This window comes from Numenius arquata, chromosome 11 (assembly GCF_964106895.1).
Source record: "Numenius arquata chromosome 11, bNumArq3.hap1.1, whole genome shotgun sequence".
Classification (NCBI taxonomy): Eukaryota; Metazoa; Chordata; class Aves; order Charadriiformes; family Scolopacidae; genus Numenius; species Numenius arquata.
In genome coordinates this window covers 42,242,128-42,268,588 of record NC_133586.1, presented here as the reverse complement: position 1 = coordinate 42,268,588, position 26,461 = coordinate 42,242,128, and the positions used below count along the sequence as shown (strand labels likewise).

Sequence of the window (26,461 nt, the reverse complement as noted above, 5' to 3'; positions counted from 1 at the left end):
GCTGGATTCTCCCCGGTAATTATCTCCCTAACGACTACGTCGTTACAACCGGTTCCCTCTCTTATCTCCTCCCTCCCGTTTCCGCGGAAGCCACCGCGATCCCCGCAGCGCCCGCTCGGGGTCCCCCCCCCCGCCTCGGGGGTCGGTGCCGTCTCCCTTCCCGCTCCTCCCTCACCGTTACCGGGTTGAGGGGGGGGGGGGACACGACACGACACCCCAGCTCCTCCCGCCGTGTCCCTCCGGTTCCGCCCGGGAGAGGCGGGGCGGGGGCGGCGCGGAGCCGAGCCATGCCGGGCGACGGGGCCGGGCTGCGGCTGGCGATGTGGGGAGCGTTCCGCGGGGGACGGGCCGCCACGGTGAGGGGCGGCGGGGGAACCGGGGGCGGTAGGGGACGGGGGGCGGCGGGGACCGGGGGATGGGGCGGCGGGGAGGGGGCGGGGGGAGCGGAGCGGCCCGACACATGGCCCCCCCTTCCTGCTCCTTCCGCCGTCCCACCCTAGGACCGATTGTTTATGTACTTATATATATCTTTATATATAAAGCTAATAACTAATTGCACGTTTAGACCCTTAGGCATGAAATATTGTATACTTTTTTTTTTTTTAATGTAATTAATGACTTTTTTTTTTTTTTTTTTTTACCCCCCGCCCCCCCCCCCCCCCCCAACTTCCTCCGTAGGAACGTTGCCCGTTGCCCTGGTTAAACTGGGGTGAACTGGTGCACTAAGTCAATATTTGCAGGGTGGCGCGGTCTTGAAAACACAAATGGCATCTCCCACCTTCCCTTTTCTCTCTTACAAGCGATTTCCTGCAGCTTTCTGCAACGTTTCCGAATATCGGCGTGATGTGTTGGAGGGGTGAACTCGGGACACAACCTTTGAAACCTGTTTCTGAGCAAAACGCCGCGATCGGTGTTTTCCGGGGCCTGCATCATATTCCGTCTCCGTATTTTTATTAAAAACCACACGATCTAATTTCAGGTCTCATCCACACCCCTGTGCCCAGGCCAGGTGACTGCAGTGTCCCTAAAACTACCGGAGAACATCTCTGCTGCCAGCCCGAGGAATGAGCTTCGTGCTGCCTCCTGGACTTTGCCATCCCACAAAAAAACCACCCCCGTGATTTTATTATTTATTTTTTTTTGTCAATTAGCCTACTAATTTCATCTCTTGCCAGGTGAAATAGTAATTTTCGAGACAGCCGTTAGCTTTGGTCATTTTTTTATGTGCTTGGAAAAAGAAGGATGTAAGAAATTGATGCCTGCGTCTGTGGTTATAGCAGCAACAAATCCAATATTTATATTTTTGCCAGTCCAAAGCTGTGTACGAAGCATAAATTAGTTCATTTTGGGACCTGTAAAACCCATCTTTTGGACTGGATGTATCCTACTGAACACAAGCGGTGGCAGTGATGCTGTGAGGTTGATTTACAACGTTTGTGGGGGTGGGCTGGGGCTTGTCCCTTATTAGTGGTGAAAATGTTGCTCCTGGGCCATCCTGCCTGGCTCAGGTCGCGCTAATTGCGTTAATTCCTGCTCTGCTCGGGCTCACAGCCCCATCTGGTGGCACCTGCGGCGGAGCTGCCAGCGATGGCTGGCAAAGGCAAAAACCAATCCTCCCAGCGGTGGGTCCTTGCAGGGCTGGGATGTGTCAGTGAAGCTCTGGAGCAAAACCGCTCAGCCCTTGCTGGAAGTTCTCACCAAGCTCTGCCACCTGCTGATACACAGACTAAAGAAATCTGAATTTTGCTCTGCTGGGGAGAGAAGTTCTTCCCGTTAAAGCATTGCGTTTATGAGTTCGAGACCAATCTGTCAGAATATGTCGTCTAAAGAATCGCTCGTGCCCTTGCTCTCTGCTTTTAGGAAAAACAGCAAACCTCTTCCAAACACCTCATAGAACTTTCCTCCATCTCTGGCCTCGCGTGTGGCTCAGACGCTGATTCAGATATTTAAGTAGAAGGTGTAACTCATTAACGTCTGGGCTCACCGTGACTTCAGGACTCCTTTTGCTTCAAATAAGACATATTTAAACATAGGTGCATTGCAGAACCTGTTGCTCGCACCAGTAACGTGTAGCTTCTCGTAACTGTGTCCGTATTGTCGATTGGTTTTCTTTTCATTGCTCGTTAAAAAGCTCTTTGTTGCTTGTAGAACTCCCCAGCACGTGTTATCTTTAAATCCGTTCCCGTTTCCTCGGGAATAGCAGCACGCGAGCTGTGTAGAACGCAGTTGCCTATTTCACTTGGGTCTTTTAAAATAGATACCACTTTTAACCTTGTAATTGTACGTTTAATGTAAATAATCCTTTATTCATATGACGGAATGGAATATTTGAAAATCAACTCAGTTTTTACAGCATCTGGATAATTCAGATGAACGAGGGATGGGTCCTGGTGTCCGTGTTTGTTCCCGTGAAGGAGCCGATCGCTCTTTGCTAGTTCAGTACAAAACCATTCAGCCCAATTTAATTGACCAAAGAGAAATGGTGTTTCTTGGCTGTTTTAAGTTGATCTGCGAAATGATAAAAGGAAAGAACCTCTACGGTGAATTTTCCACCTCCTCGCCTTCCGACGATACATAACCACAGTTTCACCGTGTGGTTTTCTTGTCGTTGCCCGACGGGGAACCTCGGCCTCACTGCTGTCCCGTGTGTGTTTTTTCTCTCCTCAGCAGTCCCCGCAGTCTCGCTGGCTGACGACGGAGGAGAGGAGCCAACTCCCGCTTGATCTCAAAGCTTCAGGCTGGTCTAAGCTGAGCGAAAGAGATGCCATCTACAAAGAGTTCAATTTCAAAAATTTTAATCAGGTAATTAGCGTTATGTACCGCTTTTAATATAAAGGAAGCGTAATTGCTTTCATTTCCATACCATCCTGATGGGAAAATATTTATATTCAGAAATTTGGGAGTATCCTTGTGGGACCCAAACCCTGCTGGATTTGCCTCAATGGGTTGCTCCCTGATTCTCATCTCGTTAGGTGGAGTAAATTAATTCCGTTTTGTAGTTGTTAAGTAAATTTGTTCTAATATTACAATTTCTGGATTATAATATTAGGGTCAAGGTCAGGGTCGGTACTATGGGATTAGACAAATAATATTGCTTCCTGATTTATTTCTTTCCCCATTACTAGCACTCGTAAATGAATGCTGGAAATGTGTGGACAGTGGGGTTCGTTTTTGGCAGGGAAAAATCTTGAAGAAAAACGGGTAACTGCAAGAACAGAAACTTTTGGCAAATAAGGTGGGGAAAATATGATACGTTTCACCTTCTAAGCAGGGAGACGGGGTTCTGGTATGTTCTTGAACGAATCATAGTGGCTGATCTCGCAGAGCCTTCGGCAGGGCAGGCTGCTGGTTAGACCTCGCTGGGTTTTTATTTGGAGTCAGGATCCCGAGCCACGTCTCGGACATGAGTTACAAACTTCCTTTAGAAACACTGAATTGATCTTGAGACTTGCTGTCAGCTCCGTTCCCCTAAAAAAATTGCCTTCTGAGGAATCATGACGTTGCTTAGAGAAAAGTCACGTTCCGAGAGCCTGCGTTTCCCTTCTGGTTTATTTCTGCAGGAGAGGTGAGCGTGTTCTCGGGTGGGAGAGGAAACCCTGGGTTTTGTTGGAGCGATGGCTCTCGCGGAGCCGGTTCTTTACTTTGCTCCGAGAGGGACACGGCGAGCTCCAGGCGTTGTTGGTGCACGTAAGGACCGAGATCTTATTTATATGGCAATGCCTCAACCCAGACCATGATTATTTAGTAGGAAATCACAGTGAACTAGATAAACAACAATTTGTAAAGCTGCTCTTTTTTTTTTTTTTTTTCAGATAGTAGTAGTCACGGTAAGGAAAGCCCAGGCAGTGGAGAGAAGGTGGGTGAGGTGCCCCCAAGCCCCTCTGAGCTGGGAGAAAGCAAAAGAGAAAAGAACTGCAGAAAAACCCAGCTCCCGAGTGGGACGGTGCTGGTCCAGGTGGCACATCCGGAGCCTCCAGTACATTTTTCTCCTGGATTTCACTTCCAACCTGGACATTAATACAGAACAATCCAGATAATTCAGAGGGTAACGCAGGAGGGAAGCCCATGAGAGGGAGCTCACATGAAACCTTGGTGAGATGCGCAGGCAGCTCGGGGCTGGAGCAACCAGGAGAGAACAGCACCTTTGATAGAAGAGCTGAGATTTTCAGCCTTTGTGCTTCGAATATTCTTATTCGAACAGCATATTCATATGCTACGAAACGGCATCTCTGCCGAGGCACCGTCAACGTTTTTGTTGGTTCAGCACAACTAGAAATGATGTTTTTGTCCCCAAAGTTGATAAAAAAGTGGTTTTGCACACTGTAATTAAATAAGTCCGCTTGATTAGGTGGACTTAGGCAGTCAGCCAACAGACAGGTCAAGAGATGAATCGCTGTGCCCCGACCGCAGATATCTAGAAAACCCATTGCTTTGGCAAAAAATTACAAAGTTGGGGTTTTTTTTGACTGTGTACATTTATCTTACAAAATAGGTAGATACTTGTATGTCTTCCTAATTTAAAGACTGATACCAGTATAGGAAATTGAGTATATTTGAATAGTCTTATTAGTAAATTTTGAAGTATAAATCTATATTTCTAGCACGTGTCATCTTAAAAAGGGTACTCTTAAAAATAAATGTCGCTTGAATTGCTTGGGAGGTGCTGGCACAGTCTCTGTCGCTCTTGGTTGCCCCTCACGGGTGTCGGGTAAGGCAGAAACGAGAGCAGAGGCTGGGAATCGGCTTCAAAACTGAACTTTCTGCCCCCAGCCTGGAGAACGAGCTGGGCGGGTGGGATGCTCTGGGCAGCTCTGGTTGGATCAGGGTTATATGGGAATATCCGAGGGCAGAATTTCACCTGCTGATTCGGAGGAGCTGGCTCCCTTGTCCCCCTTTGCGGTTGCGGATGGCAGAATCCGTCCCTCTTATCGTAGTCAAAAGGGCTCAAGGTGCAGCTCCCGAGGGGGTGTTCAGAGCTGGTATCACAGAGCCTTTCAATAAGTTGAAGCTGGAAGTAAATTAAAATTATGCATGTATGCTTATTGCTGCTTATATTTATAACAACTCTTAGTAAATACTGTGTTTATTACGACCTAGGGAGCAAATGACGGAAGCGGAGCCTTATAGCTGCACTGTACTTTGGGGGAATTTAGTCCTGCAATGAAAAAAGTTGAACTTGTAGGTACAACTTCTTTCATTTCACATAATAAATATTCTGTTTACTTCATTTAAACTGTGAGTATTTAGTAAAAGCCAAAGGACTGAGAAATATCATTTCCTCAGTGATCTTCCTGCTGCCCTTTTACAGATGGTGTATAATCAGGTGTATAAAAAAAAAAAAAAGGAAAACCAAGAAAAAACCCCAAAAGTAGTTGAGCTGACATGAAAGGTATTTCAGATTTATGTTTTGCAGATGATATTGGTATGATTAATGTATTCATTGCTTTTTTTTATTGCCTCTCGCAGATAATGTTCATGATGCATGGAAAATTCTGTGTCTTTAAAATCTATGCCAGGTTTACAGAGTCTGTGTGTGTCAACAGATGTTAAGAATATAAACACAACTTTTATTATAAAGTCGTGCAAATGTGTAGACATGAGCTTGGTTTATGTATATTATTTTCAGCATGAGAATGAAATGAAACTTCTGTGAAACAAGAGTTATTTAGATTCCTGCAGCTTTCAGGCTGAGATTAGCCTGGTTAAAAGCGATCAGGAAGGGGCTGCCTTTGAGAGGCTGACAAGCTAATGACACTTCGGGCTTAGGGAATTAGTTTCTAACCCAGAACTTGAAAGCGCTGGTGCCTTTTGTTAGGCTGAAGATACATTTTCATGAAAATGGGCTTTGGTGGTACAATTTTCTGAAACAAGCTGGAAACCAGCCTGGGGTCCCGGCTGAAAGCCCTTTGTTACGTTGCTGTGGGTGCCCACCACACACCAGTCCTGCTCTACTGGGCTGGGTGGTGGGTGCTGCTCCGTGTTCTCGTTGTCTTTAGTGTGAGACAGGCTCCTGGAGGGTGGGTGTTCTGAATCTTGTATAAAATATAAAATACACCAACGGTGGGGGGAAAAAACCCAAACGCAACTCAACTGTAGAGGAGGGCTCCTTGTCTGGAAGAGCTGTGCTGATCGCACCAATGCGTCCATTCCTCCTTTGGCTTGGCAATGTTATTGCCACTGTTGAGCAGCAAGTGGGCAGTGATGAGTTAAAATCAGAGGCTTTTACCTCCAGGACCCTTGCTCTGGTGCATTCGCTCACAGTCGCTTTCCCTGGGGAGCGTGCATTTGGTGGAAACCTCTGGCCATGACCAAGGTCTTGGAAGCAGGTAGGGTTGGACCACTCCATGGCAAGTCTTGAGCCCTGCCGTGTGTCTTGGTGCTGGTGACCCTCCATAAACCTCACAGCCACGTCAGGGAGTTTATTCAGAGCCTCTTTTCCTGTCTGCAGGGAAGAGACAAGAGCTAACGAGGCTTTTGGGCCACTGTGTGGCATCAAGAAGGCACGTTCTTGTCCTTTTGTCTGGAACAAAACATTTCTCTTCCGGCTGTGGAGCAAGCCCTCTGCTTCCAGTCTGTCCAAGCAAAATTCAGAATTGGGATAGAAAGTTAAACACCTTCAGACCGTGCCGGTAACTTCTCCCAATTATCGTTCTGCAAACTCAGGAAAGAAACTGCAGAAACTTTGGGACTAACGTCAAAAGTTGGTTATCGAGGGAGGGAAGGGTTGTGGAGGACCTCGATGTCCTGGCCTGTATGTCAGGAATTTCCCAGGATTTTCTCAGCGTTTCAGGTCGGCACAGCTTGGGAGGGGCGATCCTGAGAAGGGGGCAGACCTGGCTTAAAAATCTGAATTTCCCCAGGTTCATCTGGAGCTCGGTCCTGGCTGGGTGAGGCTCCGAGCGCTCGGTTTGGGTCCCTTCCCCAGCTGCTCATTTTCACCAAATCTGCAGGAACATCTTAACTCCGAGACTTCCATGTCTCTTGTCAAAGTTGGTTGGATTTGACCAGAGGGTTTAAGGGGCAACTGCCTGTGTGATTGCATTTCCTCGGGTAATCACGCCGAGGCAGAAAATGCAGTTAGGAAATTACAAAGGTGGGCATGTTTGCTGATGGTCAGGTTCAGCATTTACAGCTGCTTTCTTTTATAGGGTAAGTTTTTAATTAAGGTTGGTGTTTTTTTTTTTTTTTTAAAAAAAAAAAAAAAATTCATGTAGGAAGTCTCCTTAAGAGCTCTAACGTCATTTTATAAAATGGCAGGAAATCAAATGCTCTAAGAGTTTGAAAAGCTGTTTTAAATACGTTTTGTGTTCTGAACTACGGGAGACGGGCGAAAGATGAGCCTGGGCAGAGGGGACAGTAAGGAAGGGCTTTGGAGGACGGTGTCCTGCGAGAGTGGGAGCACGTGTGTTTCCTTGCAGTTGTGGACTCTGGGTTTTTGGGAACTTCTTTAAAGATGTGCAGAAAATCTAGAAGGGTTCAATAAATTATTATTCTCACTTTGCATTTCCGTTCCAAATTTTGTAGCTCTCTTGCTTGAGATCCAGGAAAAAGTAGTCGGACAGAGCACGTTACCGTAGATGCCTATTTTTCCCCCTCATTGAAATGCCAGTTATTTTCCTTTAGCTGCAGGGAGACACGCTCAGATTTGCCCCTTTAAATCCATCATCCCTGTTTTATTATCGCAATTACCCATCCGAGTTAATTTGGTAGGATGAGGTGAGTACTCCATTGGTTTTGATGCTGGTACTTGGTGCCAGTCCCTGTAATGTGACCTGTGTCAATACTGCCTTTTTCTACTCCCAGCACGCTGCTTTGTCTTCTGCATTGATCAAAGATTGGAAAATAGATTGGAAAATTTGTTTTTATATGTGTAGGCAGCGTATTTCATTGCCGCTTGATGTACTTAATCTTCTGGCTGTTTGGCTGAAATACGTCCACGCCTTTTACGTATTGAAAACATAATATCCTTTAACCTACGCTCTGCAGAGTTAAAATGAATTTTATGTTAAATATTTCGTTGTGGACCACATCTCCAGCTTTTTATATGCCACAGCGGTCTTGTGGGGTTGGTTTTTTTTTTTTCTTCTCCATTGTCTGATAGTGAGGTCATTTTCAGTCCTCTGAGAAATTTTATTCCCAGCCAGATGCGGGCCATATATTAAAAGTAGCACCTGTGGCTAATATCACAGCAGCTTACCATAAATTTACATGGTAACTAGGATTATATCTGTCAAGACTGTTAAAAAATGTCTAGATTTAATTTGATTTCCAGTATTGAAGGAGCTCTCCAACATTTTGCTTCATAACTATATTTTAAAAGTTAAAATCACTCCATTGTTAAGTTTTATAGCACTCCCAGTGCCCATTAAGTTGATTTGTTAAATGGGGGTCAGAATAAAGCAAGTTGGCTACAGGAGGATCGGAAACCAACCCATTTGTGACAAATTTAGTCCTCGCGTGTGAATCTTCTCAGAGCCCGGGGACTGATTGGATTCAGGTGCAGCTTATGTCAGTTGTGTTTAACCTCAAAGCCTGAGCAGCCCCGGCCCCGACTGTCACTTCTGCTAATCAAAAAGACGAACCTGTTTTCATTCGTTTGGGGAGGAATCGCTATTTTTAATGTGATATCAGTCTGCCTGCTCCCTCTGCTAGAGTTTCCCGTTAGATTGGCTGTCGAATGAAAAGAAATTCTTATTTTATTTTATTTTTGTATCCGCCTAGGAAGGTGCTGGTTTTCATATAGTCTTTCCTAAACTGCTTCGTTTTCCATTATCCTTTGAGTCCTCTCCCATGTGCTGTGATTTGTGCACCTGCAAAGTTATGAAAGTATTTCTGCTGGTAGTTATGTTGTTCACTAACTTCCCCGCGTTTATGAATACAATAACCCATTTACAATAAATCAGAATTATTTACGAGTGGGTTTACAGAGTTGAGAAAATCTTTGTATCTGAAAATAATGAATTTCTGGCGTATCTGCCTGTTGACATTTCCCTTTATTGGAAACTGATAGTGGAGTTTTGGGCACTGGCACAGGCTGAAACGGGGGGAATGAACTGGCTCAAGTGTCTCGCAGCGGAGCACAGTAAAAATATAGGATTCCTGGATGGTGACACCTTCCTTGAGTTTATTCTTGTGATTGACTGAGTAAATAACGCTCTGGCCTCCGAGTTGGCGGGTCGGAGGGTCAAGGTGCAGCTGTGGGACCTCGACATGATCCACTTGCCCACACCACTGCCCAGCACTGCATGTGGAAGGCAGGGACCTCCAGGTCTGGGGGAAATGAAAGGAGAAGTTCTGGGGAGATGGCTCCTTTGAGAGCTTACGAGTCTCCTTCCCTGGCCGAGGAGGAGGAGGAGATGATGCTGGTGCCCTGGTTGGTGTGTCCAGTGATGCTTCCAGTCACCTGGCAGCCAGCAGTGGGAAATTCCGTGAAGCTAGAAACTCCATAGTGGTGGAAATATGCCGTTGGGTTGTGTCTCGGCAGAAATTAAATCCTTGGGGCTGGGAGCTGGGAAATCCAGGATTTATTTTCTTCTGGTGGGCAGCACGGCTGGTGGGGTACAAAACCGTATGTAAATGCAGCCAGCGCTCCAGAATGTTTTCAGACCAATGTTTTTCACTTGGCAACATTTTTCTGTTTCACAGAGAGTTGCCTTTGTGCATCTGCAGCCTCTTACGTCTCTTAAAATCCTTCACAATTAGCTTTTCCTTCCATGTGTGGGAACCGTCGTTTTGTCCTTTAGTCCCTTTGTGACAACTTCATGGCTGTAATGTGAATGAGCAATTCATGACTGATAAAAGTCAGGCGGGTGATGAGCAGTGATTGCTCCTCTTTGTACCACAGAGTATCTCAACTCCTCTTTGGCCAGAGCCCACCGCCCTCCTGTCCCGTCTGCTCGTGGCAAGTTACAGTAGTGTCACCTCTATAACATCATCGTGGCGGTACCACCAGTATCTGGCTGCCAGGATTATTTAAAATGTCACACCATTAATCATATTAAATAAAATGAATCGTGTTTAAGTTGAAGGCTCAGACGGAGGATGTGTCCTTCGTCTCCTCCATCATGCGAGTTGTCCCATCGCAAGTGTGGTAGAAGTTGCAACGGTTTAATTCTCCTTGTGATTTAACCATAATGAGGGATGCTCATTTTCATGATGAGCTAAGTCGTATTTCTCCTTAGAATAAACCATTATTTTATGGTTTATAATTATTGGGGGTGGTGGCATTTCTAATTGCTGAGTTTGCCCCACCAAGCAGACCTGTTGTATCTCCGTTTTCCAGGCCACTGCTAAAATCTGCCCAGCCGACCTTTGGGCTGCTCTCCAGTTGGCTCAAATACAGATGCCTTCCTTAAAAGATGGATTTCTTGTGACTCAAGTAAAAAAATATTATAGCGTTTGCCTTGTGCTTGTTTCGTGCATTGATCTGAAAGCCCGAAAGAAATTATTTGTCCAAATGCCTTTTGGGTTCCACAAGCCAGTTTGTAGATTGGGAGTAGAAGAAATGTTTCTCCTTTTTTTTTTTTTTTTTTTTTTTTTTTCAGCTGCACAGATTGATTGTTCACTCCCTTTGAATTAAAGAGAACGAAAGCATCAGCCATGCGGGCAGGGATGCTGTAGATTCCTACCAAAGAGAGCAAATGGGAGCAGGTCAGCTTGATTTTAACTACAGTTCGGGCTCTTTCCTTGTTAAATCACCTTTGGAAAATGAATGGAGAATTCCATGGGTTTGAATTCTGTTAGACGCCCTCATTTGGGAAAATACAAGTGAGACTGATGTTGCCTTTCCTGAGGAAGATGCTCACTCAGAATGATTTATTATTTTTTTTACCTTTTCGGTGAAGGAGACCTGGTGTCTTGCAAAAACCTTGGAAAACCAAGGAAACTTGGTCTCTTTCTCCATTAAAATTTATTTTTACGGGCGTGCTGGAAAGGTGCTGATTAAATGCAAACAGCACATCTCTCTCTCTTGGTTGTTTAACCTCTTGCATCCCCTTGATTTTGGAATAACACCCGACAAGGTTTTTCAAACCAGAAATTGCTTTTTACACCAGCAGCTCTCACTTTCTCGTACTCCCCCGAAGCAGAGACAGGCTTTGGGATATTATCCTCTGCAATTGTAATTAAGAATGGACTCTGGCTGGCAGAATAAACTGAAATAAAACTGCGACGCCCCTATTTAAAAAATTAACCATTACTCACCAAAAGCACATCAAACCCACTTAGCGGACATCCGTTAATCCCGCCGTGAGCCGTTTCAGGCTTTAATGCACACTGTTTTACACGTTAAGGGTTTTGAAGTCGCGGGCCAGCCCTGACCTTTCGCATCTGCTCCTCTCGCAGTAGGAATCTCCGCTCGCCGCTCCCCGTCAGGGCGGATTAACGTGACGAAGTGCAGCGCTTCTGCTGGCTGCAATTTCGGGTTTTTTGATCAGAATTATTTCTTTCACAAACAATCACGTTGGGCTAAAACGTTACATCTGCTCTGCGAAGCCACTGGCTGGCCCGCGGTTTATCAGGGTGAGGCGGGTGCGACCTTATTCATTCCTCTTTTATAAAGCTGCCAACCCGCTTCGTGTAGGGTTTGCTTTTTTTTTGGGGGGGGGGGGGGTGGGGAGAGCTTCCCGTCTTCTTCCTCCCTTTGCCGTTTTCTTCCTTAAATTTTATTGGGCTGAGATGAGAAGTTGCTTTAAGCTGGCTGTGATGTCTTGGAGGGGTTTGGTGGGGAACGCGCTGATGAGTGAGGAGCCCGGTGCCGAGTCAGCACCGACGCCGTTGGGTTTATTTATTGCTGCGGGTGCTTTGTAGGAAAACGTTTTTTATTCCTAGGATCAGAGGGGAAAGTCCTGATTTCATGATCTAGCGGGATTTTCCTCGTGGCGTGATGAGAATAACAGCAGGCAGTTAAATATATGTGTATGACCGAGGTGTCCCTGGTTGGGAGAACATTCTGTGATACGGTGGGTGGGTGTTGTAGCACAAACAGCGTTAGTTGTACAAGCCCAGGACGTTGTGCTTATGCCTGCGTCTTGTAATGCCCAATCTAATAAAAAACCAGAGGTGTGCAAAGGGTTTCCCTTTGTGGTGATCTCATATGAATTTCTAAAAGAAATTTGACATCCGCTGGAAGGCTCAGAATTAATATTTGTCTCCCCTTGCGAGCCCGTCTCTCCGGTTCCAGATCTACCGATGTACAAACGGGGTGGGCTGCCCAGAGGAACCCTTGTGTCTTAGTGAAAAACCAACCAACCAAAAATAAAAAACCTCTGAAACTTCTCAATATATTGCACATTGGATGCACTCTGCCGCTTCCAGGCATGTGTGTGGAGCACATGGAAGGGTCTGAAGACAGTTGAAAATGTTAAGTGTGGGTTGTCTATCTAAATCGTTGGCAGTTAAGTGAGCCTTGTTCTTAATAATATAACATAACATAGCTGCCTTTGTCCATTTTCCCATGACCTGCTCTACCCATCCTTCCAGAGACAGGAGGTGAAGCACGGGTCTAGGTGACCTATAGATGATGTAGGGAACAGTGGGCATGGCAAACCAGGCGAGGTACCCAACTGCTCTGAGGTTGAAGGTTGCCCCAAAGGGAAACGTGTCATCTGGGAAGATGCTTGCTCTCTCCTACGCTTTCTTCAAAGGATCTGTCACTTCTAGGCTTGAAATGTCTGTCTGCAAAATAGGATTTGAATTTTATAGTGAAATATAAATTAAAAGCCTGCTAGTGCTGGCCCAAGCAAGTCTCCTGCTGAATTCACTGCCCCCATGGTCATCTACTCTCTCCTACTACAAAAGGTGTCCAAACATGAAGACCCATTCTGACAATATTTCAGCAGCTCAGTTGAGTGAAACAATTCCCTGACTGGATCTGCAAAAAATGTTCCTCGGTTTGCTTTATTTCACAGTTTTAGGTCTTTTTAGATTCTGGCTTGGCCAAGAAGGTGATCAGAAGGCCTCTTCAAATTCCTCACACCTCCATCGTGGTGTCTCTGTCTCCTGTTTGAATTGTTGCCCTTGACTTAAAAAAGCCAAACTAAAAAAGCTGACGGTGTAGTGGGTAGGAGGATGGTGGAAGATGAAATGGTCATGAGACCAGCTGCTTCTTCTCTTAATCCATCATGAAGTAATGCCTTTCTTATCACTCTTTGATGTTTTCTTAGGATCTAAATGGCAGAGGTTTTGAGGATTATCAGAGGCAGGGTATGATTTCCCTTGGATGCTCAGCAGAGGAGATTTTGGATATGAAACTGGTCGTGTGTGTCATCTTGGCCAAAAGACCAAGGAGGGTTTTGTCTGAGCGCTCCCTATGTTATCAGCAGCATGTATGGCACGTGAACTTCACTTTCATGTCTACAGGATGAAATCATTCCTGCATGTACGAGTAAGAAGAAACATTGGGGAAAATAGTGGTATTTTGTTCTGCTGGAGCCAGGTCTGTCCCATCCAAAACCTGGTGCCATGGGATAATAAACTTCTCTGTTCTTCTGCACCCTGCCCGAGCTCTGGAAAAGCCAGAGGATTCCAGCGCCTTTTTGAAGCGGAGAATTCACTTAAATTGATTCTGACTTGGTCTGGTTTGCAATAGTTTCGTGTCTGGGGCTGGTACGGTGGGGTGGGGAGGGTGGTTCATGGCCCGAGCGGCAGCATCCTTGCGCCTGGATTCGGAGGGTTGGAACCGGGGACCAACTGCACCTTGTTACCGGTTTATTTTTATAGTGGTTTGGGTCGATGGCGTTATTACAGTACAGCCGGGGGCTTGATTTGCTGGGCCAAACATTTGCTTTAACAAGTGAAATTATCATCCTTCCTTCAGTCGCGCAGCCAAGAGAGTTTATTATTGTAAGTGACTGATTGCTTTAGCAGGTGCTCGGTTAATGGGGGCTTCGCTCTATTATTTCATGTTTTTAGGTAGGGCGCAAGAAGTTCAGTTTAAAAAGTCATGTTTCTCGAAATAGCCATTTTATTTGGTGTAAACCTCCTAAGTGCAACCTTTATGTTCCCTTTTTGAGCACAAAGCACACAAAAATGGCTTGGGAGGCAGAGAGTCACATTTAGCTGAGTACGTGGCTGGAGGATTTCTTCCACGTTCTCGTTCAGTCCTGAAACCTGGGATTATTTTCCTTCTTTTTCTCTAAATATCTAATATAGAGATCTACATTTTCGAATAAATAAAATAATATTTATGGGGCTATGTTTAGCTAGAGTGCTAAGGGACTGGAACTGGGGGGGGTGGGGGGGTGGAGAAAAGCCTTGCTTTTGAATATTTCTATATGAAGAGATATATCACAAATATCATGGGACCTTGTTCCAGGCTTGTTTGGGATTTAGGATGTCTGCTTATTTTGCCAGTCTTTATGGGCAACTGTAATTATTTTTATCTACTTATAAGCAAATTAATGTGTTTTGTATAAGGTTGTATTGCTTTACAATTGCTGTACTCCCCCATGGAGTCCAGGCTTGAAACTTTTATCACTTAACAGAAAGAAGGTTTTTATGCTGCTTTAAGGCATCTCGATGTTCTCTCGCTTCCACTCCATCAAGTTTATAAATCTTTTTGGTGGAATAGGTGATTAATTTTGGCGTGAAGTCTGTTCATTGAATCACCGAGCATATTATCTGCTTTCTGTTCATGAAATCCAGGTGCGATCACTTACAGTAATAAAAATGAGGGTAGGAAAAATGATCCGAAGCTGCTGGAAAAGTCAAGATGTGACGAGGAGGAAGGTGTAATAGATGTAACATTTGGTATTGCATTATCACCAATAAGCGAAAGATAGGTCTAAATTCAGCAGTTATGAAAATCTCGGTATAAACAGGCTTAGAAAAGATAACGTTGAGGTTTGTCGTGCGGAGGGTATTTCACACACGAGGAGAAGAGGAAAGCAAATCAAGGAGGAGGCTTTAGGAGCAGGTCGGTGCTCTCTGCCTTCCTCTTAGTCCCTTTTCTTGCACCGATCCCCGTATCCCGTGGCCTTAGAGGAAAATTTGCATTTTTTCAGACTGGTTGAATCTCAGATGGGGCAAATCCTGCTTTGCACCTGCTTTATGACAAAGTGATGTCGTAGCTTGGGTCACTGTTGGGCTTGGAAGGTGAAGCCTTTGCCTCAGACCTCCTTTGGAGATGCATCTCGAGCGTCATTGGGACGGTGTCGCGTCTCGTGCCTTCACCCGATCGGGATTGAGCCGAACGATGTAAACATCCGAGCGGGCTGGGCTTTTCCTGGGACGGGCATTCCTGGAATTGCCATCTGTCATCTCCTGCGGCTCTTGACATTGTCCCGGTACCTGTGTGAGAAACGTCCCCGCTGAGAAAAGGCCATGCCTCCGAGCTCCGCTTCTCTTTGCCTCCATTTACTCTCCGTGTTCTTCAAATTGGTAAATCATATGACAATAAACAGAAATACCCTCAATGAAGAGAGAAGGGGAAACTGTTGTTTATCTGGTCAGGTGGTTTAGATTAGCAGTGATGCTGGTCTGTATTATGTTACTTTAAATCATAGTGTCCCAACAGGACATAAATTATGAAGATTGTTACAGTATGTTTCATCCAATGTAAGATCAACAAATTGGAATAATTTTTTTTATGAGAAAATCAGTGCTTTGGCAAGGCTATTGTTGAAGAATTTAATTTAACTTGAGCTTTGCTTGCATTATTTCTTAATATATAAAAACTATTTGCATAATGTATGAAGTATAAACATTTTTAGAATCAAAGGCAAGAATGCCTTTTCCAAGATTACACAGAGTGGCAAACTACTTAGAATAGATCAGTGTTTGTGCTTTTGCTGTCAAAAATGTTTGATATAGAGCTGGCGAGCTAGTTTCTTCACCGACATAATTGTAAACAAGTGTTGGGAGACAGAAACAGCGTTCTTTGTGGAACGTGGTGTAAAGGTTTTCACACACGCCGCTGCAGATCTAACATGGAGAGCAGTGTTTACAGCTATAATATGAATATAAATAGGTGACTTTTTTTTAGAGCGCAAAGCAGCGTTTCACTTTTGTATAGATGATGTGTGCGGGTAAGTATGGGGGACGCGGGCAGTCGGCTCTGGATGTTAAAAGGATATTGTAAACGCAGAAAAGCAGAGGCAATTCAGTTGGAAATTGTAGCTGTGGGGCTGTTTTTTTTTTAGTTTCATGTTTTGTTATGAAATGGCACCTCAGTACGTGCCAGTATGTCTGTAGAATTCCTCTCCCCCCCTTCCCCTTTATTAGTGTCTTTCAGAGTTAGGATGCTTGGGCAACGGGAAGGTTGGCTGAATTCACGATATTTTGCTCCTCAAGCTATTAAAGAGGAGAAAAAAAAAATAAAAACTATCTACTTGTGGTTTGTTGGGTGGTGTTGACCTCAGACCCTGCTGCCTGGACGGGGGTGGGATGGAGGCAACCGGCTTTTCCGTTGCTTGCCCTCTCCCCGGAGAGATGGGGATGGGAATAACCCGAGTTTAGCTCTATCTTGGGACGTGATTTAGTTGCGTTCGTAAGGACTGTCCCACTGTTCTTGGAGTGGTTTTAAAAAGGGGAAGAGCTATGGGAAGGTGTTCCCCTGGTTTATGTCATGGATGAATCCAGACAGGGCCAAAAAAAAAAAAAAAAAAAGAAGAAAAGAAGAAAAAATCTAATGCCACATGGATCTGGTGGCACCAGGGATGGTTCAAGCAGGATGATGATGCCAACAGGGAAGAATCCCAAAATGGACACGTGGTTTTGAGAATGAATACCTGCCCTCCCATGCTGCCGTCACTTTCCCAAATACTAGCTGGATTCGCCTTTTTTGTGTGTTTTAACCATATTGTCACTGCCAGATGAGGAGTGTGGTCTTGTGAGATGATTTTTTTTTTTTTTTTTTGCATATTTGTAAGGTAGAAGTCCTTCTTTGTGGAGTAAATAGAATTAAAATAAAACAAACCCTGAGAGCACAGCCGAAAAAGTCATGAGATTAAGTCAAACCCTCATGACTAGCCAAACATAACTTAAAATAGCTTGGCATTAAAGAGCTTTTCCCTTTTATCTGCTGGCCCGTAGCTCACTGTTAGGTAGTAACGTCAGCTGGGTGTGCGAAAGCCGCTGCAGTTTGGAAGTGAACCTTAATGATTGGAGTTTATTGTTGTTCTAAGTGTCAAAACTGCTAAGGAGAACACGTGCTCTCTGCTGCGCGCAAGGGTATTTTTTTTTTCCCTTGGGTGAATGGGAAGCAAACGCGTGAAAGCAAATCTCTTGCCTCCTACGACAGTGCCACCGTAACTTGTTTTATTTATCTGTTTCCCACTGATAAATGGTGCGGATGCGGCCCGGGCGGATGGGGCAGGGAAGACAGGTAGCCCTCAGGCTGCAGAAGGTCAAGGTTAATGCTACCTCCAGCCTTGTAATGACAGATGGGAGGCAGAAACCTTAATGTACTTGTGATTAGTGTATGATTTCCTTGGCTGAGCGTCCGAAGGATTTGGGAAGCCTTGGTTGGCTCTTCATAGCGTAAGCATTTCAAAACAAATAAATAAAAAGCACGTATGGATGTATTGTTGAGCCTTTCAGCTGTTTTTCTTGAATATCTCTGCTTTTGAGTCAAGTCCCGTCAGCCGCTTTGTTCTGGAGATGCTCTGGGGTAATCCGTCACCGGGGACTCGCGGGCGGGTGATGTATGAGCACGACACGGCGACCTGTGCTCCTTTGATGTATAACTCATCAAGATAATGTTGGCAAGCATTGTGCGAAGGCAGCGTGTTTAAAAAGTATTAAGATGAATTGATGCCTCGCTTAAGAAGTGTGAAAGGAAGAATAATAGCCGATGAGCTCCGGGACGCCGCGGCTCTGCCGGCGCTGGGAGGCGTTGTGCGGTGCAGAGGGGAGGATGGAATTTCATCTTTCCTCCCACTTCTGACAGCAAAGCGCCTGGCCCTGGTTTTCCCATTCTCAGGCCACAAAAATCGCATTAAGTTTTATTCCGTGATAGCGTATTTTGTCACTTCCAAAAGCAATTTGGCCGGTCCCGAAACACTACGTTTTACTTTATTACGTTAACTTGTTCTTCTAAGAGTAGCCCTGATTTTTATCTCATGGAGACAAGCTGTGGCTGGTAGTGTTTAAAAACCATTTTACACAGTGGTGTCATGACTGAAACACCGTTAGTTTTTGGTTCCTTCTTTCATGATCTTAAAAGACACAAAGGGAAGAGACGTCCCGGCACACCCAGGGCATCTCCTTGTCTGCGCAGAATTGCTTCACTCATTACTGGTTCTAGCGCCGTTTGTGGATCATTACAGGGATTTTGGAGTCTGCCATCACTGGGGCGATGTGAGGAATTTATTCAGAGTAACCTGTATGTCTGGATGTTGTTTTAGGCCAAATGTCCTAAAAGGATTAGGTTGAAAATGTTCATCTGTAACTGAAATATCAAACTACTTCATAATATTTAATACATCAAAGTCTCTTTTAAGACTTCATAATGGCTTCTACAAAATGCTCAAGTCCTTTCTTTCTCCTCTCTTTTTATTTTTCCATGGAAAAATCTGAACAAGTTCTCATTGGTGTCTGAGGGACTGCAGAACTCTGTTATTAATATAGCGAAAATCAAGATCGCGTTGGGTCTTACTGTCTTGAGTAAAGTCCTTGTCCCTCTTTCATCAAGAAATGTGTGATGGTCTGATAAACTCTGCCCACCAATGCGGTCTTGACAATGATCTTGCACTGCAGACTGCTTAATAATTTTCATTATTTTTAATTAAAGTTGAAGAAGTGCAGACTCCCGCTCAAATTAGGGTTGGTTGTGTTGCCGGAATGTGGTAATTACTTTAATTGATCACAAGATAGTTTCCTTGATCACCAATTAGACCAAATTACCGATCAAGTTTCAAGACGTGAAGAAATGTCCAAACTGATTTTATGTAATAGTGTTTTCATATCTAATCAAACCTAAATATCTTTTCCTTCCAGAGCCAATTGTATTTTCCTAAAGAAAGGTTACGGCTCTACAAATATAAAGGTGATTCATAAACAATAGCGTTCCAATTCATTTAATTAGCAAAGGAAGTATTTAGGACCCTAATGGAGATTGCGCTGGTAAAATTGCTGGGTAGAACTGTAGCACATTTTCTTAGTGGGAGATACTTTTTGCATATAATTAAAATAAACTTAAACACAAGAAGTAAGTTGCTCTGGGTAACGTGCAATGAGGGAGAACATCTCTGAGCAGAGCGGGACATGTGTGCTGGGTCCTTCGCTGTGGCAGGACCTGTCCTGGGGGGTTCCTCGGCTCCAAAATTAATTCATTTTCATGACTCGGACAGCCCCAAGTTGAGCGCTCTTTGGCAAGACGAACAGCGTTAGGACCAGTGACTATTTTATCCAACTGGAGGCTTTTTACTGTCTCAGTGGGAAGAGGCAGTGCGTTGGCATGGTGGCCCAGCGAGCAGAGAAGATTTGGTGGTCCACTGCGTGGGGTGGATTCAGTGGTCCACTGAGCGGGAGGATTTATAGAGTCATGGAATGGTTTAGGTTGGAAGGGACCTTAAAGATCACCTAGTTCCAACCCTCTGCCATGGAAAGGGACAAAATTAATTAATCTCCGGGAGGATTTGGTGGTCCACTGAGCGAGAGGATTCGTCGTCACAAAGCATGAAGGAAGGTCTGCAGAGCAGATTAATTTAGTAGACTCATTTGCTTGTGTGGTTCACTCTGCCTTTCATTGGAGCGGTGATTATTGTCACACGATCAATTAAGTGTGTTTGTGTGGTGTGACCTGCATCCGTACGTAGGTGGGTGAGTTCTGGGATGGACAGACAGACACCGGTAGAGCATACATGAACCTGGTAGGGTTTTCATAAATTTAATGTGTTTTTTCCCTTGCTGTTTGTTTGTACAATCTAGTTGCAGATGCATTGCTGTTGGAAGTTTTTTGGGACATTTCTGTATATAGATTGCTGTGTTGGAAATACCATTCCTCTTAAGCCCATGGACACTCTAGAAGCATTTAAATCAAATATCTTTCAGAACTATTAATGCAGAAGTTTTCCGAATCGTTGCTAACGTCTAATGTGCAACTTGCAGCTTTCTGCTTCAAAGCCTGCTGCTGAAACATTTGCAAATTTTTAAAAGTAATTGTTCACTCGAAGTAAAACTAAACCAAGCGAGAGCTTCAAGGGAAGTTAGACTTTCCTGAATTTTGGAATGCTCTTGGGTCAAAGAAAAAAGCTTTTTAATTGCTGACAGTTTGGTGATTTCCAAATGACAAACCTCATTGGAATGATTTTCTCTGATTATAACGTTTGCATTCACTTGACTGGCAAAGCGACTAACAAAGTCATACTTCATCCAGGCACCCATTCGTTTTTTTACTGAAAGGTTTTTGTAATTTGTGAGAGGAAAAAAGACTTGAAACTATTATCAACCATTATATGTTATTCATTGACCACATGTTTGTTTGAAACAGCCATCGCTTGGTGGAATGCGGGCTACGTACATTCTCTTCCATAAATTAGCACTAAAAAACTACCTAAATCAGGTAGGGTTTTGTTGAGCTTGTTGTATTATAATACGAACCAGACTATAACGTGGATGTTAATTTTGCTTTGCATTTTAATTCAGGTCCTGAGCCCCGATGGATGGAGCTCGGTACAGACAAAGCCCACTGACTTAAGAGGCGTCCTGCTCACGCACCGAGGCCCTTTGGGCCCCGCTGTGTAATTGCGTTCTTGATTTACATGGACATTCTAATTTTCTTTATAACGTAGTGATTTGCTCCGAAGTATTTTGGCAAGGGCCTGCTGTTATTTTCTTCCTGAGCCTGTGATAAAACCTGCGTCCTGGGGGAGCGTGCTGTGCCGAACAGAGGGGCAGGGGATTGGGAAACCTATTTTAACTCATTTTGAGGGAAAATATTTTCTCATAGAGCAGAGAGGAAAACCCCACCTGCTGCCTTTCTCCCCCCCCAGGAAAACAAATAGCAAAATAGTTATGTGAAGGGATGTGTTTCTGGAATTGGTATCTGTCTAGTACAGGAATGCTGTGGCATGATGCTGAATTAGAAATGGCACGTTTCTAAGATGCGGTGAGGGGTGTTGGGATGGATGTTTAAAATCGCTGATGGACGCCAACGGTAAAAATCATTGCTCTCGTGCAATGGCTTTGAATCCTGGAGTAAGTAACTTTGAGCAGAACGGTGCAGCGGGGTCTGAAGGGGATGATTTCAGCAGTCTCAGGAGACCACGGAGATGCTCCAAGGGCTGGAGCCCCTCTGCTGAGAAAGTTGGGGGTGTTCAGCCTGGAGAAGAGAAGGCTCCGGGGAGACTTTAGAGTCCCTCCAGTCCCTAAAGGGGCTCCAGGAGAGATGGAGAGTGACTCTTGATCAGGGAGGGGAGCCATAGGATGAGGAGGGAACGGTTTTAAACTGAAAGAGGGGAGATTTAGATTAGAGATCAGGATGAAATTGTTTGCTGTGAGGGTGGTGAGAGCCTGGCCCAGGTTGCCCAGAGAAGCTGTGGCTGCCCCATCCCTGGAGGGGTTCAAGGCCAGGTTGGACGGGGCTTTGAGTGATGACCTGGTCTGGTGGGAGGTGTCCCTGCCCGGGGCAGGGGGTGGTCTCTAAAGTCCCTTCCAACCCACACCATTCTATGATTCTATGCAGCAGTGGCACAAGAAGGTAAAACGTTCCTTTAACAGACCCAAACCCAAGCTGGAGGAGTCTGGAGCATCTCGAGGAGTTTTTGAGGTTTTTGGAGTGAATCTTGCAGATCGGCTGCCAGTCCTGGCAGGTGGAAGAGTATTTTCCTCTTTGCTCTTTCTCTCCTCAGGCTTTCGGGTTTATGACGCGCGTTGCTCTGCAAGCAGAGAAGATGAACCACCACCCAGAATGGTTTAACGTCTACAGCAAGGTAACGTGTTCTCCAGCCCTGGTTGCAGGCATGGCAAGTTCAGGAGACCAAACCACTGGCCCATTCTCTCTGCCTTTTTTTGTAGCTTATATACAAGGAGGGGAATGGAAAGAAGTTGTGTCTTTATAAAGAGATTTGAGATTTTTAATGATATATTGAGATATTTGTAGTGGGGATATAGAATCAGGCTCTTTGCAATTGTTTGCTACCGTGGTTTGGACCTGTCGCTTCACCTCTCTGGCTGAGATCTAAAAATGAAATAGAAGCCTTTAAACTCTTATTTGCCCAACCTGAATAAACGACTGTTTCGAAACCACTCACCAACTCTCATTCCTTTCTGTGGAGCACGTCGGGAGCCCAGCGGTGCGGGGTAGCAGAGCGTCGATGTGTGGGTACCCATACGGGAGCCTGGCAGTCTCAATTTAGGTTTGATTTTTGTAAAAAAATTGTAGGCCTCTGTGTCTTAACATAGCAGCTTATAAAATTTGTTTATAATATTACCTAACTGGCGGTGGTCTCGTATTTACAAGGGTTACAAGGTACACTGCAGCCCTCGAATGAAAGGTGCTGTGTGAGGGGGGAAATTATTGCTATGCCTTTGTTTTTATTTTCTAATACTTCTCATTGCATCGTATCGACTTGTTTGGTTTAGCATTTGACGAATATAAGCCAATCCTGCTAAAAATATACTAAAATGACATGGGGAGAAGCAGCCTGTGTCCCAGAGCAGGACATCCCCACCTCTCCCCCCAGCACAGGTTCCTCCTCACCAGCCCTTTAGGTCTCCCTGTTTAAGGGGACATTAAATGCTCAGCGGACAAAGTCCTGATCACCTACACTTCATGACTTTCTTGGCTTTCCAGAACGTTTAGAATTTATCCTTTTTTTTTTTTTTTTTCCTTTTTTTTTTTTTCCTTTTCCCACTTCTCTCTTCCCAAAAATCTCAGTCAGAGGCGAGACAAAGTTAACGCCCGACTTGTCATCTGGCTTAGTCTAAACAAACCCGTGCAGGCAGCTGCGTCATAGCAAAATGCACCAGGCCGTTTGTTTTTCTTTTTGAAATTAATCTGCAACAAGCTCAACAATTTTTTCACCTTCAGGGTGCTGGTTTTTAACAAAACGCCCGAGCCCCCGCCTCCGCTGTTGGCAGCTTGGTCACCGGCCCGGGTTCGTCATGAAACCGATCCGTGGGATTTAAGTGTAGAGAAAGAGTTATTTAATCGGACACCTCTTCTTGGACGAAACCCAAGAATGCAAAGCCTGTTTTACTCTGCGGAGGGGCTGGCTGTGGTGAGACTTCAGGCTCTGTTAAAGCCTCCTCACCTACAGCGTCTCCTGGTTTACACGAGCGGTGGGCGTCTCGCCGGGAGCCTCGTGCGAAACCGGTTCACCAGGGAGACAGGCAGCGTTCCCTGTGAACCGCTGCTCAGCCTACGTGCCAGAGATCAGAATGGCTTCGTAACCCTTTTCTTCTCCTTTTCCACAGGTTCAGATAACTCTGATTTCCCACGACTGCGGTGGACTGACCGAGAGAGACGTGAAGCTGGCTCAGTTTATTGACAAAGCTGCTGCCTCCGTGTAACAAAGATGTAAAACGTTTTAATACAGTGCCCACCAACATTTTTTGGTTTAAGTGATATCCTTCATTCCTTGTAACCCTGAGTTCACAAACCCCCTTAGAGAAGATATTTTGTAGAAAGACTGGCTTAGTTTGCTTTGCCTTTTAGTCTGAGACCCCTCTGGGTGCCTGTGCTCGTCCTTCCCCCTTGCTGGCTCCACGTGAGGATGTAGCAGATAATCTAGCGAGAAATTAGTTTTGAACAATCCTTTTCTAGGAACTAAACCAAGCCGGAATGAAAGCTCCATCCCTGGAAACATTCAAGGTCGGGTTGGACGGGGCTTTGAGCAACCTGATCTAGTTGAAGGTGTCCCCGCTCATTGCAGAGGGTTGGAACTAGATGGCCCTTAAAGGTCCCTTCAACCCAAACCATTCTATGATTCCATGGAAGCAGGAGCCCACCCACATGTGTTGGCGTTCCCCAAGCCCATGGGAGCCTGCCCCGTGCCCGGCCACTTCCCTGCTATAGATTTGTACATCCCTGCACTTCAAACAGCGTGATAGTAGCCAGGCCAGGTCAGTCCCCTCCTTGGCACCACCGTCTCTGCCAGGGACCGGTGGCAAGTGCCAGAGATGCTGGTGAGAGCAGCCCAAGCTGCTGCTGATGTTTCCTTGGAGTTGCAGCTCAACCAGCAGCTACAGCTCTGCATTTTGGTGTTTAATCTGTGCTTCTCCGATCGTTCTTCGAACCCACCTGCCCTTTTGGCACCCGCACCTTAGCACCTCTATCCACCAAAAGTCTTCTGTGTGCCTGAGAACCGTTCCCCGCCTGAGATGCAGGACCGGATCCTGCAGTTGCTGAAAACTTTAGCTCTGGTCCAGCAAATAAAAAAAAAAAACCAACAAAAACCCAGTGAGCTCCCAGCACTCACAGCATTAAACAAAGCGTGTGCTTGGGGCCAGGTCAGTGCTGAGCACCTTGCAGGATGGAGCCATTACTCATGTGTTAACGCTCCCATACCTGCCGGGTTGGAGGGGGGGAGACTGGCCGGGCGCCCGGAGCCCCAACAGGAGCTGATAGCGGCGGAGGAAGCGGCATTAGCAGGATTCTTGCTAAGCTGGGCTCCGCCGAAGCTATGCTCACCCTTTTTTTTTTTTTTTTTTTTTTTTGTGTCTGCAATTACTCATTGCGAACATTGTTCCAAGAGCTGCAGATCCCACTGATGAGGTTTAAAATAATTTCTTCTGCCGTTTGCAAAAGTCTTTGGTTTTTTATCCGATGATCCTTCCCCGAGACAGATTTCCACCGCCGGCAGGGAGATTTTTTTTTTTTTTTTCAACCTGCTTAAGGCTCGCAGAAGGGCCTCTGGCTCCTCAGTCCCCACTGCCGAGTGTCCCCAGCGTGCACCGTCATGCCCCGCGAGCGGCTCCCGCTGCCGAGCTCCCGGGAGATTGACACCTCCGAAATGCCGGGGCGCATTGCTGGAATGACACCGGCGGCACAGCCACCGGCTACCGAGAAGTGAGACTACACCAGTGCCAAAAAATCTATATCGGGGGCTACACGCGAGGTGTGTGGTCGCTCAGATATTCGGGATGCAAAATGCCACGAGCTGCCCCGCGAGGATTCGTGGGGATAAAAAAAGAAAGGTATTTTTTGCTAATCCTTAGCAAGTGCGTTGTCATGTGCTAATTGGTCGCAGGAAGCGAGATGTGAGAGATGTTGGGGTTTATTGTCAGTCGCCCTACTTGGGATATGGAGTTAATATCTAAAAAAAAACCCCAAATTCAGACTACGTGCTCAAAACGTTCCTTGCTTACAAGCGCCCTTCCCCAGCGAAGCGGCGGATTTCCCCGATATGGTTTGAAAACGGTCACTGTTGTGAGGAATGAATAGAACTAAAACAAACAACCAGGCTGTGAAGTCTCCTGTTACTGGTGGGGAAATGAAACGAGCTTCGCCCAAAGTTTTGACAGTGTCTCCAATGAACTGGAAAACTCTGTTGTTAGAAATTGATATACAATGCGTGCGCTTTGAATAAAACCAATAAAATCAAATTCCTCCTTTGTAATTTGTTTCTTTATTATTATACATATGTGACAAAGCTGTTTAGTTTTAAGATAGATGTAAGATAAATAATATTTAGTTACTGGGAGGTCTTTGGTTTAGAGTATTGATATTTATTTACATACTCCGAGGAAAAAAATCCCCACCAACTAATGTAGCTCGGAGAGCTGCACGGTCCAGCTATGGCACAGAGCTGTGCAATGTGGTGCTTTGAGGATCCCTGACCGGCGAAGAGGCAAAAATACTCAGAAAATAGGAGGACAGCTTTGAAACGCTCATGGTTTCTAGGTTAGTGCTTGTTTAAATTCTTATTAAATTCTGGGGCATCCCACAGACCTGTGAGTGCCTTTCATGAGGGTTGCTGTGCAACAGTATTAATAATAATGAAATGAAAATAGTGAATAAACGTCTTTTACTTTCTTTTCCAGGGGTGCTGATTTCAGGGACAGTCTCCCAAGTGAAATCCTGGCTCCGCTGATGCCACGAAGAGGTCTGACACCGCCCTGCTCACCCTACGGGTTCCCTCGGGGCTCCCAGGTGCTGCCTTTGCTTTGGTTTTTGTTGGGCTGCTGCTGCCCTGCGTGGGTGGGAAGTGGTGACACTCTCCTGGGAGCCAGGGATTTCTTTCATTCATAGGATTGTAGAATGGTTAGAGTTGGAAGAGACCTTTAGGATCATCTCATTCCACCCCCCTGCCCTGGGCAGGGACACCTCCCACCAGACCAGGTTGCTCCAAACCCCGTCCAACCTGGCCTTGAACCCCTCCAGGGATGGGGCAGCCACAGCTTCTCTGGGCAACCTGGGACCACCCTCACAGGAAAGGATTTTTCCTAATCTCTAATCTAAATCTCCCCTCTTTCAGTGTCAAACCCTTCCCCCTCGTCCTATGGCTCCCCTCCCTGATCCAGAGTCCCTCCCCAGCTTTCCTGGAGCCCCTTTAGGGACTGGAAGGGGCTCTAAGGT

The 26,461-nt window shown here is 45.5% G+C and overlaps 1 protein-coding gene across 2 annotated transcripts; it reads left to right on the top strand.

Annotated features, from left to right (window-relative positions):
* Positions 1-266: 266 nt before the first annotated feature.
* PCBD2 (pterin-4 alpha-carbinolamine dehydratase 2) lies at positions 267-25,500 on the top strand. Of its 2 annotated transcripts, none has more exons than XM_074156007.1 (4): positions 267-356; positions 2,668-2,802; positions 21,792-21,872; positions 23,359-25,500. In XM_074156007.1, exons 1-4 carry the CDS (start codon positions 288-290, stop codon positions 23,452-23,454), a joined length of 381 nt encoding a protein of 126 aa, XP_074012108.1. In that variant the 5' UTR covers positions 267-287; the 3' UTR covers positions 23,455-25,500. The 2 variants fall into 2 exon arrangements, with proteins under 2 accessions (XP_074012108.1, XP_074012109.1); XM_074156008.1 differs by having other exon boundaries at positions 2,671-2,802; positions 23,359-25,467.
* Positions 25,501-26,461: the final 961 nt, after the last annotated feature.

Bases quoted from the DNA above. Each gene is read 5' to 3' on its own strand.
- PCBD2 (XM_074156007.1), top strand. From the start codon at position 288: ATGCCGGGCGACGGGGCCGGGCTGCGGCTGGCGATGTGGGGAGCGTTC. The intron at 357-2,667 runs GTGAGGGGCGGC...TTCTCTCCTCAG, and splicing joins GCGGGGGACGGGCCGCCACG to CAGTCCCCGCAGTCTCGCTG. The intron at 21,873-23,358 runs GTAACGTGTTCT...CCTTTTCCACAG, and splicing joins GGTTTAACGTCTACAGCAAG to GTTCAGATAACTCTGATTTC.